We start from the raw sequence: 17,955 nt of genomic DNA, 5'->3' as shown, positions 1-17,955 counted from the left end.
CTTCGAGCTCACGAACTCCAACTGTGACCCGCGTGCTGCAAAACCCTCAGTCAGCCGCCCCACGTCAGTGGTATTTTCTGCAGCTCTGAGTTTCATTTGGTTTCTCTTCAAATACACGTGCGATTTAAACAAGTTTTCTGTTTCTTCAGATGTTTTTCCCTTTGCCTGTTGTTTCCCCAAACAACAACCACAGTTACTTTGCATTTGGTCCTCGAGCCCAACTCCCGACGTGTGTCTGTTTCTGTGGTGGCCTTGGCCTCCATGAGGGCGTGGCCACGTGGGATGAGCGCGGCTGGTATCTTCCCAGCTCCTGCGAGGGGAGCGCCTCTCGGCACCTGCAAACGGCTGGTCCAGAATCACTTGGTGTTGATCCTCAGCTTGAAGAGTTGGGGGATTTTCTCAGCTCCTTTCGGCTCCAAGGTTCATTCTTGTGTCCTGTGGGAGCGGAGCACGGGGTTCCTCCGGGCCCACCACGGCCATGCGCGCGTAGCCATTTGGGTCCCGATTTTCCAGGATGACTTATCGGCCTTCCGTTCTGGCTGCACCCTGAGCTTGGGCCTGTCTCTCCCCCCGTGAGGCCACGAGAACCCGGCTCACCAGGGAGGCAGGGGCCCTTGGGACACAGGCTGCAGGTGCCCACGGGGCTCCCTGTGGGTTTTCTCTTTGCCTCCGTCCCTGGCTGAGGACCCCTTGTCCTTACCTGTCCACGGGCACCTACACCCACACGGACGGCGTGCACGTGCATGCCCCCGTGGCGTCAGTCCACTCAGGAGCCAACCTGCCACGTACCCAGAGCTGAGGCTCAGGCTCCCTGTCACTTTGCCACTTGCTTGTAGTTTAGGTTTCTTAAAACCCAGCTTTGGCCTTTCTGGAATCACGCAGAAATCAAACTCACCCTCTCAGCCTCCACCTCTTTTCTAGAAACAGGAGCCACTGACTCCTGCGGCCACGGGTGTGTTGAAAGGTCAGCCTCCACCTCTTTTCTAGAAACAGGAGCACTGGAGAATTGCACTGTGAGCTCTGACGCGACGGCGGCAGCAGGAGGCGTCATCGTGGCCAAGGGTAGGTAGTTGTTTCAAAGCTGAGTGGTGAACATGTCCTTAGGTGAGGTGGGGCCGTCTCAGAAGGACTCTGGAAGGGTCAGGCGAGTGAATAACAAAGTCACCGTGCATTTCGGCAGACAGCGTGCGGGTGGTGGAGTCTGAGCCTCCAACAGAGCACATCAGGCCTTTGGTTCCGGTCACTAGTCAAACTCTCCGTGGCCCTCGCTCTGGTGCCATTGTCAGGTAGGCCACCGCTGCACGTCAGGGTCCACGGCTCAGATCGGCGGCCACAGCGACGCCACCCAGGGCCAGCTCCTACCTTGCAGGCACTCTTTCAGCTGGGCGTCCGGCCCCACGTCTTGCACCTGCTGCCTTGTGGCACACAGAGCAGGTGGCGGGGCTAGCGCGGGGACGCCAGGCCCCATCGGCAGACGCTACGTGAGCCCAAGCCCGTCCTCCGTGCCACTGAGACAACAAGCATCCTAGCCTTTGACTCCCCACCGGTGATTTCTCCCTCTCCTTGTTTTTCTGTAGAAAACGTTTTCCTCTTTAGGGAATCAACTTGGGTGGATCTCAGCTCCCACACTGTGTGACGTCTTACCTGAAGCTGGGCCTTTGCCCTCGGCGCTGTCTGCTTTCACAGGCAACCTCATTTCCTGTTGGTCCTTTGAGACCTGCAGAGAAATAACAGGAAACACGTGACATGGCATCTCTTGCACTGCCAAAGGGAACAGAACGGAGCAGCAAGAGCACATTTTGGAGACGGAGCCACGACGGGCTCTGGGACACCGGCGGCCATCTCGCCTCTTGAGTTCAGAGCACTCGCTTGTATGTGGGGCTGCAGAGGAGGCTGCGCTGGGGGCGGGGGGGTGGCTTTTCCCCGTGCACGCGCATCAGGACAGAGACAAGTGGTGCTTTTCCTGATGAGCAGGAGGGTCTCCTGGGGGCCACCAAAGCCTATCTGGACCCTTGGCATGGGGGGAAGACACAACACAGGCCGCCTCGTCTTGCTTGGCACCTTCTCTGCACAACTCTGCTTGCTGGTGGTGAGTCCTGCCTACCCAGGGGCCCCGAATGTCCTCACACCATCTGCCGAAAGCAGGAGGTTTCTCCCTTGCCCTGGTGCTACTGGGCCTGCTGACGGTGACTTCAGATCCCCTGCACGGACGACAGGGGAGAGCACGGCTCTCGCCAGACGGCCGGGGACGGCGCTCCTTCTGACTTACGGGGCTGTGTGCGGCGGGACTGGACTGTGCAGCTGTGCACAACTTTCCTTGGAAGGTTCTGCAAGTCCAGTGTCTCTAGGAGATCTCTAAACCCGTACATGCCTTCGTCCTCCTCCCAGAGCCAGCTCTTGAGAATTAGTCAAGATACAAACTGAGGCGTGAATGAGATTAAACAGGAAGGAAATGAAAGGGGAACCTCAATGAACAATGGCTCCCTGAAGAAGAGGAAGCAAACGGGAACAGACTGTAGAAAAGCCAGGCGTGAGGACAACGCTGTCGAGATGGACAGGCCCCCAGGGGACCCAACGCAGAGGCAGTTGTGGGAGCTGAGGTGGGGGCAAGGCTCCGATGGGTAAGAGGTGGGGGTGCTGGCCACAGAGGGCCACGGAGTGGGCAGCAACCTGGTAGAGGCAGGACGTGTAAGAAAAACCCACAGAAGGAGGTGATGGTGCTTGGAAGCAAAGGTGATCAAGGTATTACTGAAATGATGCCCCAGGGAAGCACACTGTTTGCTTAGAATGAAAACAGAAACACAATGGAGCCGGGCAGTGGAACAGTGGAGGCCTGCCTGCGGGGTAGAGATTTGTGGGGAGGTGGTGACACGTGTTCTCAGAGTGCATATCGGCATCCTTCACCTGAGGACAAAGCCGGGGAGCAGGAAGCACGAGAGATTGGTCCTCCACAGATGTGACCACTGTGCTACAGAGAGCCTTTGGGGTCAACTATTCCAGACTCTGAAGCCAGACCAGACACGCTGCACAGCACCAGGGGAGAGATGCTGTCCAACTCTCCCGAGTGAGTGGTGTCAACAGAGCAGCGACAACCCACCCTCAGTCCTCCTGCAGCTACAGGCCAACAGCCTTCATTCCTGCGCAGGCAGTAGGGACTCTGTACTCCAAAACTTGTCTGTTGTGCCTTTTGGTTAGTCTGGTCATGTCCCGAGGGGCCGGCACAAGGGCTCGCTTGCCCTGGCCCCCTTGGCAGCAGTAGCTGTCTTTGGGAGCATCTACTGGGACACTTAGTCCCCCTATTTGCAGCCAGACATTGAAGGAAAACACTGGCTGACCACAGAGATAATGAGAGAAACTTTGCAACAACAAATACATGTTTTGCAAAAATAGCTTGGGAGAGTCACAAACTGATAGTTCAACAAGCAAAGATCTACAATCCCAAGCAGTGGGAGAATCTGATGTCCAGACTTAACCACATTATAATACTCAGAATATACAGTTCTCAACAAAAAATTATAAAACATCCAGAGAAAAAGGAAAATATGGCCCATTCAAAGGAGAAAAAGAATTTGACAGAATTTCCTGGAAGAAGCCCAGACATTTGAATTAGTAGTCAAGGACATTAGGTCAGTTATCTTAAATGTGCTCAGTGAGCCAAGGTGAAGAATTAAAGGAAGTCATGAAAATACTGAATGAAAAAAAAAGAAAATCAATAAAGAGACAGAATTACAAAAAAGAACCAAACAAATTCTGCCACTGAAAAGTGTGAAATTAAAAATTCACTAGAAGAGTTCAAAACAGAGCAGGAGAAGAAAGGATCTGTGATCCTGAAGACAATTGAAATTCTCCAACCTGAGGACCAGGGAGAAAAATGGAACAAAGGAAAATGAAGAGCACCTGGCGGACCTGAGGCCCAGGAGGAGAAGAGAGGGGGCAGAGAGAAAAAGTATCCGAAGAAACACTGCCTGCACGCTTTCCAAATCCGATGGAAGATACGGATCTACACATCCAAGATGCTCCACAAACTCCAAGCAAGATAAACTCAGAAGGGTTCGCACCAAGACACAGCACTGCCAGATTCTCAGAACCCAAAGAGAGGAGTCTGAAAGCATTGAGAGAGAAGTGGTTAATCACGTACAAGGGGCCTCAGTAAGATCAACAGCTGATTTCTCATCAGAAACCATGGAGTCCAGAGGGCACCTTTCAAGTCCTGGAAGGAAAATAAATCTGCCGACCAAGAATTCTAAATCCAACAAAACCGTATTTTGGGAATAAAGAAGAAATTAAGATGTTCTTAGATAAACAAAAGCTGAGAGAATTCATGACCAACAGACCTCCCCTACAAGAAATGCTAAAGGGAGATCTTTAGGCTAAAACAGAGGCTCTAGACAGTAGCTGAAATAAAGTACGCTCGGAAAGGTAACCACACAGGTCGAGACATAAGCAAGGATTGTCGTACTTTGGTTTGTAACTCCTCTTCTTCTCTATGTGACTTAAAAGACCAATTCACAGAATAATTATAAACCTTTCTTAACGGGCACACAATGTATAAAGATGTAACAATATAAAGGAAGAGGTAGGAAGATGTATAGGATCAGAGCATATACTACTGAAATTAACGTAGTATTATTCAAACTAGACTCTTATAAGCTTAAGGTATTAATTGTAATCCCCAAGGTAACCAGTAAGAAGGTAACTAAAAAGTATAAGCAAAAGGAAAGAAGATGGGAATCACAATGGCACAGTATGCAAATTCAACTAAATACAGAAAGGCAGTAGTGGAGGAATTATGGAATAAAAAATATACGAGACATACAAAAAATAAATCAGTGGGGGAAAGAAGGTCAATCTGATGTTTAGCGAAAGCAGCTGGAACAACAGAAACCACCTGGAACGGATGAAGCTGGATCCCTACCTCACACCAAACACACCAATGACCCACAGAGTGAGGACTCAACTCTCAAAATCAAATGTTGAAAATTAGCAGTGGAAAGTATAGATGACTGTCTTTTAGAAGATTGGATTCGAGATCAATCGAGACCAAAAAGCATTATCATAAAATATGCACAAGTGTGAGTGTGACTGTGACTCATCAAATGTTGAGTTCAGCTAAGCATGGAGTCGAGTTGCTGTGACACTCTATCTGTAATTCACCCAACTAATGAGGCGTTTGTATCATGCATATATAAAGCATACAAATAAATCTATAAGAAAAGCAGAAAGAGCCCAGTAGGAAAATGGGCCAAGGACAAGAGGAAGCACTTCCGACAGAAGGAAATTTACATGGCTAGTGCATATTCAGCACCATCGGTGGTGAGGGGAAGGCTGGGAGGGATCGTGAGCCACCAGCCGCACCACTCGGTGCCCCAGGTGTTGGGGACGACACGGACCTACGGGGCTCCGAACATGCATATGCTTCTGCGGGAGTGCAGACCGAGCACCCCTGTAGAAGAGTCTGGCCTTGTAGAAGAGATGGCCTGCTGCTCATCACAGGGACCCACACGGGGGCACACGTCCTGCTGGCCCACAGCAGAGGGGACGGACGAGTTACAAGAAGCAGTCGCAGAAGGAAGGCAAATGAGCTCAGCCACCCGGGACAGGGAACCACTGTTTTGACCTAGAGGTAGTAAGTGAAAAGGTGATTCCCCCAAATTCCAAACATCACATACACACTATGTCCTTTCTGTGAAATAAAGAGTAACCGATGTGTTGTGAGCATCTATTTTTTAGGACTACATATGATGTGAAACACTGAAGTGAAAGGAAAACATGAGAACAAAGAGCGTGTCCAAGCCACGTACACAGAAGCAGACCACACGTGGCCGGGCCACACAGAAGTCGACCACATCAGGACCCTGCCTTTTTCTGGGGGGGGGGGGGTGCAGTGATGCTACATCTGTTACCAAAAATAAATAAAATACCAAGTAAACTTAGGAAGCAGGTAACACATAGATCAGTGATGAGTCTGTGTCCTCAGATGAGGATTATAACTAATGGGCAGCAAAGTCCAAAGCAGGTATGATGGGGGACGGGGGTTACCATTTACTGAGCACCAGTCCCAGCTGGACACCGGCAGCAGGACTCGGGACCCCTCACGGAGTCCATGCGTATCTTGCAAGCGTGGAGACCCAGGCACTCCAGGAGGTTAAAGAACTTACTCTGGGCTGTGGAGCCGGTCACGCCTGCACACCAGAGTGGACTCCCAAGTCCAAGTGTGCCTTATGGCGCCCATTTGTCTCTAAGGACTCTGCTAAGAGCTACGGGCCTTGGGGTCGCCCGCAGAGGGGTGGGCCTGGCGTGAAGTGGGGCACACAGGGCGTCAGGGTTAAACGCGGGTTCCAGAATGAGCAGAGAGGAAGCCCCAGCCCGGGGCTGGGCGTGTGAGTTCGGTGAATGTGCATGGGCGGCTGAGCGCCAGGGTCTGAAGGGCCCTCTCAAGTGCAGTCAAGCTCGAAGCCGAGGCTTCCAGCACATTGTCTGGAGCCTCTTGCTGTTACAGAAGCAACTCAGGCCCCACTGGCTGGGTGGCCCCGTGAGCCACTCTGGAAGGGAGCACACAGAAGGACGGACGGTGGGAGCCGGGCCCTCCACAGCCCCGCCTTTCCGGGTTCTACACTCACCTGCCGGTGAGACTGCCACCACGCTGTGTCTGCCTGTGTCTCCTGCCTGGCCGCACGGGCCACCCCGCCCGCCCGGTCCTGGGGCCACGAGCGTATCATCTGCAGGCTTCCTCACTCAACCCCGTGTGTGGCTCACACGCTCTGTGTTGACTGTCAGTTATACACACCCCTTCTCTATCCCAACATTTATCCCCAACATTTAGTATGAAAAACTCCAAACACACAGAAAGTTGAAGGGATTACACGGGACACCCTGAAAACACCCACTGCTGAGAGTCTATCACAGCGGGCGTTCTGGTCTGTGTCACCTACCACGTGGCCATCACCAGCACGTGGCACCAGAGCACACGTACGAGGCTCGTTTTAGGGACACCTGTCTGGGGACTCCGCTTCTCACACACACGGGCCCCCGTCAGGGGCGTGATCTGCCCTCGCCTCTCCTCCTACTCCACACACACCGTCGGTGCCCTTTGTGTAGTGGCCCAGGCACCCAGTAAAAGCAGAACACCAGTGCCACCAGCATCCAGGTATGGTGCTGAGCCCGGCTTAGGAGGGAGCCCCAGGCCCTACATCTGAGCACAGGCTCACCTTCACCGCAGGTGGTCCCCTGTGCCGGAGGCCAAGGTGGAGTGTAGGGTGAGGTCACTGGGTCACCGGATGGCGACAGGAACACCTTGCTCCCGGGTCCGCTAGGGCAGAGCGGGGAAGAAGGAGCACGTTACAGAGCAGGCCCTCGCCGGGCGGGCTAGTGCATGGGGACCCTGCAGGCTCCACGGTGCCCGTGGACGTCTCCCCGCTGGGGCCCCCTCTTATCTGCGGTCTCCGGAGCAGGCAGCGCCCGGAGGCTGAGTGCCAGAGGGGGTGCCGCGCCATAAACACGCAGAAGGTTCATGCGAGGACGCTGCAGGCTTCCAACACCAGTGGAAAACTAAAACAAGCCACCCGGTGGATTTCTGCCCACAGAAATGCCTTTAAAACCAGACAGAAGCAGCTTCACCTGCATGATGGACCCTCCCCCTTATTCATGTATTCACTGCTTGGCTGATTTGTACACAACCAGCAGACCGGACACCCTAGACAGATGAACAGCCGGGAAGAAGTACTCCCGATAAGTTTGTCTGCCAGCGACCGCGAGGAACACGGGCTGTACGAAGTCCTACAAGGTTTCCCTGTGATCGACGTCCCAGGGAGGCCCCTGGTGGGTGGGCCTCGAGGACCGAGACTCGGGTGAGGCCTCAGGAGCAGGCCACGGAAGGTGTCTAAAGCGCTAGCTGCTCAACTGGGTCCAAACTCTTTGGTTACCAAAGAAACATTTTCTGCAACAGTCCCTGCGGGCCAGAGCGGGAGGTCTGTGTGTGTGTGTGTGTGTGTGTGTGTGTGTGTGTGTGGCGGGTGACATTCAAGTAAATAACTTGCCCTTTTTAATTTCACTTCAAATGCATTAAAGGGCACTTGGTGCAAAGTTACCGAGGTTGTGAAGTGAGGATACAATATTCAGACACTTACAGCTGTGAAATGTTCCCCAGAACCATCCTTCCAGAAACAGAGGGAGCCTGTGCTCACCGTGTGCTCAGTGAAATGTAGGGGAGACAGCACGGACCTTGCTGACATGGGTGCTGTGTGGCCTCCTGTTACTCATACTCCAGGAGAAGACGACGTCTTGTCGCGGGGACGGTAGTCACGGTGTTCCGCTACACCTGATTTACTCTCTAAAATGTGCGCTTGAAGCTGGGCCACGATGTGAAAGGGGCCACTCTCTGCCTCTGTGGCACAGGAGGGGCAGAGGCCGTGTGCTCCCCAGGGGCCTGCGAGGTGCGGTCACCCACCTGGCACATGGAGAGCCCTGCCTCTGCTGCACACGGTCGTGGACCGCGGCGCCCTCTGCACGCGGCACATGCTCACAGACAGAAAGTAGACGGGCATCGCTCACACCTGTGCACTGGCTCACATGCTACTTGTGAAGAACCTAGAGAGGTCTCATCGCAAGCTCCAGCGAGCGGAGTACGGCGAGCCCTTCGGGTGGCTGTCCGCGTCTGTGACGTCAAGGGAAACTGGCTCGTCTTCGATCACGTCATCACAGTACCCTAAGGTTTCCCACCGAAGACCGTGTTTGTCGGGAATCGTGGTGAAGTCTTTGAGACGCGGGAAGCACCTGCAGGAGGCTCAGAGACTCACCTGAGGGCAGACGAAGTCAGGCTGCTGGCTATTTCCTGTGAGGGAAGAAATGATTGTTCACGACAGGAAACAAGATGGAGTGGTCAACCTCGAGCTTATTGTTAAACAAAACGACATTCGTTATTACCGATTTGGAGCAAACGTCCGCAGGGTCCCGGGGCCAGGGAAGGGGTCTGTGGGGGAGCGCACTCCACAGCCAGTGTCCACACTGGCCAAGGGGCCCGCTCAGAGCCGGTATGTGTCACACGCGGCCACCGGGCGGCCCTGACTTCTGTGGCAGGTCTGCACGCGGGCAGCAGCCAGGACCGAGGCGCACAGAGGAGGGGCCGCCTGAGGACTCGGAGAGCTGAGGGGAGACGCCCCAGGAGAGTCTGACCTTGACAGCACCTGGGTCTCAGGGCAGTCAATACCTAAGTACGGTATTATTATTTTTTTAATTTTATTTTTTATTTTTTAAAATTTACGTCCAAATTAGCATATAGCGCAACAATGATTTCAGGAGTAGATTCCTTAGTGCCCCTTACCCATTTAGCCCATCCCCCCCTCCCACAACCCCTCCCATAACCCTCTGTTTGTTCTCCATATTTATGAGTCTCTTCTGTTTTGTCCCCCTCCGTTTTTATATTATTTTTGCTTCCCTTGTGTTCATCTGTTTTGTCTCTTAAAGTCCTCATATGAGTGAAGTCCTATGATTTTTGTCTTTCTCTGACTAATTTCACTTAGCATAATACCCTCCGGTTCCATCCACGTAGTTGCAAATGGCAAGATTTCATTCTTTTTGATTGCCGAGTAATACTCCATTGTATATACCACATCTTCTTTCTCCATTCATCCGTCGATGGCCATTTGGGCTCTTTCCATACTTTGGCTATTGTGGATAGTGCTGCTATAAACATGGGGGTGCATGTGTCCCTTTGAAGCAGCACACCTGTCTCCCCTGGATAAATACCTAGTAGTGCAATTGCTGGGTCATAGGGTAGTTCTAGTTTTAGCTTTTTGAGGAACCTCCAGACTATTTTCCCGAGTGGCTGCACCAGCTTGCGTTCCCAGTATGGTGTTATTTTTATTTCACGATGGATATCCGGTTGTTCCAGGACCATTTGTTGAAGGTTTCACTCCTCCCCAAAGGATTGCCTTGGCCATAAGTGTGAAGGCTTATTTCTAGAATTTTTATTCTATTCCATTTCTATTCCATTGACTACACTAACCTGATTACTACCGCTTTTTAGTAAATTTTGAAGTCAGATTGTATAATTCTTCCAGTTTTGTTCTCTTTTCAAAATTGTTCTGGCTACTCTAGGTACTCTGAATTTCCATGTACATTTTATGATCAGCTTGTTGGTTAAAAAAAAAAAAAAACAAAACAAAAAAAACAAAAGAGAACCTCCTAGGAATTCAATAGGGATTGTACTATGTCCATAGATCAGTTTTGGGGGAAATGCTATCTTAACAATATTGAGTGTTCCAATCCATGAACGTTGTATATCTTTCCATTTATTTTAAATGTCTTCAGTTTCTGTCAGCAATGACTTATAACTTTCAATGTATAGACTTTACTACAGTTTCATTAAATTCATTATTGTTAATGCTATTGTCAATAAAATAACTAATATTATTTTCAGTGGCATTTTTGCCAAATACAGAAATATGATTGGATTTGCTATTTTTTTTAACAATACAAAGTCAAAAGAGATTTATTTTTTACTGTTTCCATTCCAGATAATGGCAAATTACATAAAACATTACTAGGTCAGCCAAGGCAATGGAGAAACTTTTACTTTGACCATGCTGAGGCAATTTGCTGTGGAGCTAGCTGGAGGCACACAGAGGTTCCTGACGCCAGGTAGGGACTGTATTTGATTTCAGGCATGCTCTGGGTAACACTGAAGATAAACGTCCCAGAGCTTACTGGAGAGCACTTTACCTGCTTCTTGCAAAGCTATTTTATTACTAGTAGTTTTGTTTTTTGTTTTGTTTGTATTTTAGAATCATGTTGTCTGTGATCAACACAGTTTCACTTTCTATTCTTTATTCCTTTTTCTTGTCTTATTGCACCAGCTGGAACTTCAGTACATCCTTGCCTTATTCCCGGTTTTAAGACGTACTCAGTCTTTCACCAGAAAGTATGTTAGTTGTATTTCATAGGTGTATTGCATGGGTCAGAATGAAGATCTTTTCATTTCATTCCTAATTTGTTGAGAATATTTTTTTGTCACACGTGAGAGTTTCTTATTGGCAACTCCCTTTCTGAATTGACAGTGCCATATTATTGTCATTTCCTGTTGGTATTTTGTATAATGTCAATTAATTTTCACATAGCCATGGTACTTAATCTTGTATGCTGCTAGATTTGGTTTGCTAACACTTAATCAATGGTTTCTGTCTGTGTTTTCTTGAAGGATTTTGCTTCATGGTATTCTTTTGGGATGACATTGTCTGGCTTTGGTATCAGGTTGGAACTGGCCTCACAGAACAGGTCTCCCTTCCTCTATATTCTGAGAGGGTTTGTGTCATTATTTTTTAAAAATTCGGTAGAATTCGACAGTGTTGGTAATTTGTGTAAATTGGCTGGAAAGGTAACTACCTTTCTTAAGTGAGAAATGCATTTTTCAACACTGGAAGATTTAGAATGAAGTATACAAATATTTAAAAGCCCCAGACCCCATGCTATTACTACTGTGGCACTAGAAAGCCATATGACCATATCTGGCGTATACGGTTTTGAAAGCAGAAAATGTATCCTCAGGGGTGTGGGGTGGGGAGGGTTTAAGCCGGTGGGGTCCTAAAGCGCCACGCACACCAAGAGGCGAGCCCGGTCATCAAAGTGGGATGATGACCTGTCTCAGACAATCCACAGAGGGATTAAACGTGATGATGGATGACAAGTGTCCAGCAGAGTGACAACGAACGGTCACAGCTTCCTTGGATTCCTGAGACAGGATGGGAATGAGGTGGCCCTGAGACTGCTCTACTACACATTCTAGAGGCGAGCTCCAGAGCCACACATCAGAGAGAGGGCTTCCACATGTTCACCTGGACACACATTATAACCAGCGGGGGGACATGGCCCTCACGGTCATACATGGTCAACACCCGCATGGTCATCACATCTTTGCTTCTTGAGATGTGCCCTTCATGTCACTCAGAAGCTGTGTGGCCACCACCACCCAAGAAGGGATGGCAGGGATGGGCGCCAATAGATGCTATCACTGCCACAGCCACCACCGTGACCCCTGGAATGGAGCAGCATCTTGGTCCCCATGCACGTAAAGTACGTACCTGTTGGAAGGCTTGATGGGGGCGAGTGGCGGGGAGGGGTCATGCCATAATTGTGTTGGCTACGGTGTAAGCTGTGACTTGGCCAGTCACACCCAGTCCCCACTGAAGACCGGCCTCCAGCATCTCTAACATGGAGCTCTGACTCCAGGCTCTGTAATGAACACAGTGGACCAGGTATGTCCCTCCTCCCCGCTGACCTGGGAGACGAGTAGGGGCATCCTTCTGCTGTGACAGTAAGTGGGTCACTGAGCCCTTCCTGGCCAGAATCCCGCCAGCTTGCTGGAGCGCACACGTGTCACCCAAGCACACGTGTGATGCTTCCGTTCCAGTAGCACCCATTTTTCCGTCATGTTTCTCTGCTCACACACACGCCCTGCGCTTTAGATCGTTTGTGCTGCCCGCCTTGTTTCCCTTTATCCCCCTCCCACCACTGTCCTGTTCGAGCAGTGTCCCCGAAGGACACCATAAATGCCTTAAACCAGCCAGACAAGCAGGTCCAAATACTGTCCTGCCCTTGCTCTTGTGGGGAGCTTAGACTCAGCACTGGACCCCACCCCTGTGTTTGAGGCTCACTCACACACGGCCATGCCTCACTTACCATCACCCACGAGTCCTCCACGAACGTGTTGGTGGAGGAGGGTGGACCTGAGTGCACGTCCGGCAGCAGATGGTTGGACTTCACTCTGTGGGATGGCGGGGGGAAGGGGAGACACTCATCAGCAAGGACGGGCGCTGCTTCCTGGAGGGGATGCCGATGGCTGCTGGAAACCACAGGCCACGGCATCACACAGCCTCCTTACCGCCCTTTCCCCTCAGGTCCACTGCACGGTGGGAGACCCCGGGAGGGCAGGGGAGGAGCACCTAAAGGGAGAGCTGCAGGAGCAGCAGGGGGTGTCAACAACAAGGGGTGCCCCTGCAGACCGGGAGGGGATTTGGGGAGAGGCCCTGGGTTTGGAAGGGAAGAGATGTTCAGGAATTACCAAGAGCAATGGTGGGGATGTAGGTCGTGGGACACTCAGCTAACTGAACCGTGCAAGCGGATTGAACAGTGTCCGCCAATGACCTCACATCGCTGTAAGGGGGGTTTTCAGATGCAGCGACTCTAGCAGCTCAAGGTGTCATCACCTGAGACCAGGGTCAGCCTGACGACTGCGTCCGTGCAAGAGGACAGGCCCTCAGCCCAATGACCACATATGAGCAAGAAGACAGGCCAGCCCTCGGCCCGACGACCAAGTCCGTGCAAGAAGACAGGCCCTCGGCCCGACTACCACGTCCATACAAGAGGACAGGCCCTCAGCCCAACGACTGCATCCGTGCAAGAAGACAGGCCCTCAGCCCGATGGCCGCGTCCGTGCAAGAGGACAGGCCAGCCCTCGGCCCGACGACCACGTCCGTGCAAGAGGACAGGCCAGCCCTCGGCCCGACGACCACGTCCGTGCAAGAGGACAGGTAGGCCTTCAGAGGGGTGACCACGTCCATGCCAGAAGACGGGCAGGCCCTCGGCCTGACGACCGCGTCCGTGCAAGAGGGCAGGCGGGCCCTCCTGGTTCGTTAATTTTCAATCATTCTTGCCAGAAAGGGGCAAAATGGGAAAATTGAAGAGACAAAGGGAAAACAGCATCAGGTACGAGCCAAGGAGAGAAGCCAAGTGCAGGTCCTGTGACTGGGGACACGTCGAGGTGAGTCCGGCTCCAGCCTCCAGAGCAGTGAGACAGTACGTTTCTATTTTTTAAGCCACCTGTTTTGTGGTCCTTTGTCAGGGCAGCCCTGGCAGATTGAGACCCTCACCCTAACGTGAGCACATTTCTCGTTTCTCCGTGTTCCGAGGTGACTTTCCACACTGGTACAATTTCAAAGTGGAGACCAAGTGCACGTTTTAAAATGTGTGCTCACCCTGGGTCGTGACCTTCATAATGGGCCACTTTCTGCTTCTGTGACTTTGCAGGGGTGCACTTTGGGTGCGTGTGCGCGTGCAGGGCTGTCCTCTGTGTGACTCCTCGCGGGCTCAGAATGAGCAGGCATGGCTCAGGAGTGACGGGCAACTACGTATTATCGGAGGTCATAGAAAGGAGGCTGGGACCCGCTCCCCGCACGTTCTCCGACCGACACACAGAAGAAATGAGCGCTGCCGCTGCCGTGCTAGTTGAGATGCGAGTCGTCCGCAGGGAGACAATTACTGCGTTTCCCCAAGCACGTGGAGCGCAAGAGGTCCCTGCGTAGCTGTACGTGGCACTGCTACGCGAAACAGCGTTATTTCCTACTGTGCTGTCACATGATTTCAAAATACCCCATCAGACATGAGTCACTTTCCAAAGCACTTGACTTAAGAGCGGATAGCCGTTTTCATTCAGAGAGAACCAGTCCGGGAAGCTTACAACCTACCTGTGTGAGGGTGATTGCAGGTCACCCGTGGCTGCCTGTGGGAGTAAAGGAAAAAGAAGAAGAAATCGTTGGTACTGAGGCTCGTTCGTAGCAAATCAGGTCCGTCATTAGTTTCAGGTGCGTGTGGCTCAGGGCCTTCCCAGGAAGGGGTCTCCGCGTGGGGGTCGCCGTGTCGGAGGTTAGGAACACACTGAAGATCTTAGGAAACTGTCGAACTGCTTTCCACAGTGGTATCACCGGAAGCCCCCGACGACTTCCCACGGCTACCTGCGGGCCGCCGGTCCCTCCGTGTCTCCCGCTCCTGGCGCCGGTAGCCTTTCTGAGGGAGCCGTTCCAGCTGTCTTACCGTGGCTTTAGTTGCACTTGCCTAGTGGTGGATGATGTGGTACATCTCGTCAGGTGATTATCTGCCACCCATATAGCCTGTTTGGTGAAGTTAATTAGAGTCTTTTCCCCATTTTAAAAATGGGGCCGTTTTTCCCTATTAAGTGTTAAGAGTTCTTTATTTGTTCTGGATTTAAGTACAGGGTTTGCAAATATTTATTCCAACCTGTGACTTACATTTTTATTTTTGCAGTGGTGAATTCTGAACAGGAAATGCTCTCTTTTATAAAAAAGTCAAATTTTCCATTTTCTTCCTTAATAGTGGTTTGGGTGCCCATATTAAAGAAAACTTTGTCTACCCCAAGACCACAAAGGTTTTATTCTGTCTTCTTCCTACAGTGTTATAGGTTAGCCCCTAAATTCAGAACTGTGACTGATTTCGAGTTATTCTTGTGTGTATGGTGTGAAGCAGCTATTAAGCTCTTCCCCGCCCTCTCTTTTTGCATACGGTCATCCAATTGTCTGGCACAGCTTATTGAATGTGCTCTCATCTCTCCCCGTTTAATTATCCTGGCACCTCTGTTTAACACCCACTGATCAGGTTTTATTTCTGGACTTCCTATCCTGTTCCCTTGACCTGCATGTCTCCCCTCACTGGGCACACCGCCCTCACGGCCCACACTGTCCCGACTACTGTAGCTCGATAGTTCATTTTTAAGTCAGATCGAGTAAGTCCTCCGATTTGCTGCTTCTTTCTCTAAATCCTTTCGGTCACTCTACGTCCTTTGGATTTCTGTATCTATTTTAGGGTTGGCTTGCTATTTCCTTAAAGAAAGAGGCTTGCTGGAAACTCAATAGGGATCACGGTAATTATGTAGATCAATCTTGGGGGGAGTCTTCCATCATGACAATATCTTCCAGTCCACGAATATTCTAAATCTTTCCGTTTATTTGGATTGTGCTCAGTTTCTCTCATCAATAGTTTGTACCTTTAAGTACATACATTTGGTGCTTGTTTGATTTTATTTTATTATTTTCAATGCTATTGCAGGTGGAATGGTTTTCTTAATATCATTTTGAGATTTTTCGTTGTTAGTATACAGAAATATAATTGGGGTTATTATATTGATTTTGTATCCTACCACCTCGCTGAGCTATCTTATTATTTCTACCATATACCTTGCAGATTTGTTAGAAGCATGTTTCCTGCAAATAAATACAGTTTCATTTTCAAATCTATATGTCTTTGTATTTCTTGCTGTATTACACTGGCTGGAACTTTAGTAAAATGTCAAATAGAAGTTTGAGGTGGACATTCTTGCCTCAGTCTCAATCTGTGAAGAGCAGACACACACACACACACACACACACACACACACACACATACACACACACCCCTTACTCCATGTCTGTGGCCTATAGTTATTCCCTAACACTTTTTTAAGAATGGACAATTTCAAACACCCAGAAAAGTGGAAAGGATTGTACAAGAATGCCCACACACTCAACTTCCAGGTCCTATCATCATTAAAATTTTGCTGTAAATATTTCTTTTTAACCACGTGACTATCCATCCATCATTTTATTTTCTGGTGCTTTTCAAAGCCAGCAGGACGCAGACATCAGTACCCTTCGTTAAAGCACACGGATGCCACTTCAGTCTTAGCACACCCCGATTGCACTGCATTTATCTCTTTCTCTCCCCTTACACACACACACACACACACACACACACACACACACTATAAGCCCTACAGTTAAGAATATTTTCTGTCTGTTTTTCTTCTCTTCTCCCTCCACCTTTGTTCCCATATGAGTAGCATGCCTGGGTACCGAGTAAATGCTTCAAATCAGTCAAACAAGCAATCCCAAGCGTTTTCTGTCCTCATTCCGGGGGCAGCCTGAGACCCTTCACGTGCCCGGTGGCTCTCACCTGCAGCGGGGAGCTCTCCCGGCACGTGGCGATGGTGGGACACAGACCCGGACACCTCGGCTGCGGCGGGGCCTCCTTGCGCTGCTCTCTACAGGGATGGGGCAAAAGGGAGGACAGACTCCCATCAGCAAAGAAGGGCCTTGCTTTGTGCAGTGAGCTCAGAGAGCGCCGCCGACAGCTGCAAAGCTCCATGCACTGGCCGCCATCGTGACACGCTCATCTGCAGAGCCTCAGAGCCAGCAGCTCCTGGGAGGCCGTCCGTGTGCCCTCGGGTTGGCTGCACGACGGAGGACACGGCGCAGGAGCGCCACCCGTAAAGGTCTATGACTGCTTGCCGGCGGGAGGCCACAGGGGCGCTTCTTCCTGCTGCGGCGCCCCCACGCTGGGCCACTGCGTTCCCGAGTCTGTGGGTGCAGCAGAGCTCAGTTACAAATGGACAAAGTGACCTGCCTTGGAGACCACGGCATTGTCTCTTTGTGCCCAGTCCTTGCAGCAACTGTAGGAAACGGAGGATTGTCCTTGATTACCCACGTAGGTCCAATGCAATCACACGAATCCTTAAAAACTGGGAAATGAGGAAAAGGAGGAAGTCCGAGAGATCTAAAATATGAGGAGACTAGACCCACCATTACCGACTTAGAGACAGAAGGGCCACGTGGCGAGAGCGGGAAAGCAACAGCTGCATCGGCATTCTCAATCTGCCCGGAAGCAGACTCGTCCCCATAACCTCCAGAAGGGAGGGCTGACCTGTAAGCCGTGACTGCTGCCTTGGGAGGCACCAGCCAGGGACCCAGCTGAGCTTGCCAGGCACGTGACCCACAAGCGCTTTCAGACGAGTCTTAGTTCAAGCCACTACATTTGTGGGAATTTGCCACATAGCAATAGAAAATAAATACAAGCCACTTGATGGACATTAGCTGAGCAGAACACCTGTAGAATTAGGCAAGAAGTATCTTCACACGTGTGATCCTGCTTTCGCAGCAGATTAACGGTCCAGAGGAAATACTCCCAATAAATTGGTCTGATAACTACTATTAGAGAGAAGCAGAGTCCGACACTAAGTTCTCCCCTAAAATATACCAGTGATTTACATCATGGAACTCCACGGGCACTTACCGAGTGGATTTTTCTTTTGGGGGGTGGGCGGAGTGCCACATGATTTAAACATATTCTTTGATCTCTAGGAGCTGACATTCTGACAGTGGGCTTTGCCTAACATGTAAGGCTGGGAGTGTCCAGGTC

General features: G+C 50.8%; 1 protein-coding gene across 1 annotated transcript in view; it reads right to left on the bottom strand.

Moving 5' to 3' along the window:
* Window positions 1-1,646: 1,646 nt before the first annotated feature.
* The window catches only part of LOC115525869 (palmitoyltransferase ZDHHC11-like), a 31,858-nt gene continuing 15,549 nt past the window's right edge, over window positions 1,647-17,955 (bottom strand). Inside the window, exons 7-10 of the mRNA XM_032594737.1 lie at window positions 12,673-12,757; window positions 8,796-8,830; window positions 7,209-7,309; window positions 1,647-1,717 (exon numbers count right to left, since the gene is read on the bottom strand). Of these exons, the coding sequence (XP_032450628.1) occupies window positions 7,271-7,309; window positions 8,796-8,830; window positions 12,673-12,757 (159 nt within the window). The 3' untranslated portion in view covers window positions 1,647-1,717; window positions 7,209-7,270. The remainder of the gene's footprint in view (window positions 1,718-7,208; window positions 7,310-8,795; window positions 8,831-12,672; window positions 12,758-17,955) is intronic.

This window comes from Lynx canadensis, chromosome A1 (genome assembly GCF_007474595.2).
Source record: "Lynx canadensis isolate LIC74 chromosome A1, mLynCan4.pri.v2, whole genome shotgun sequence".
NCBI lineage: Eukaryota > Metazoa > Chordata > Mammalia > Carnivora > Felidae > Lynx > Lynx canadensis.
The sequence above is the reverse complement of the archived record's forward strand: the minus strand, read 5'-3'. Positions and strand labels throughout refer to the sequence as shown.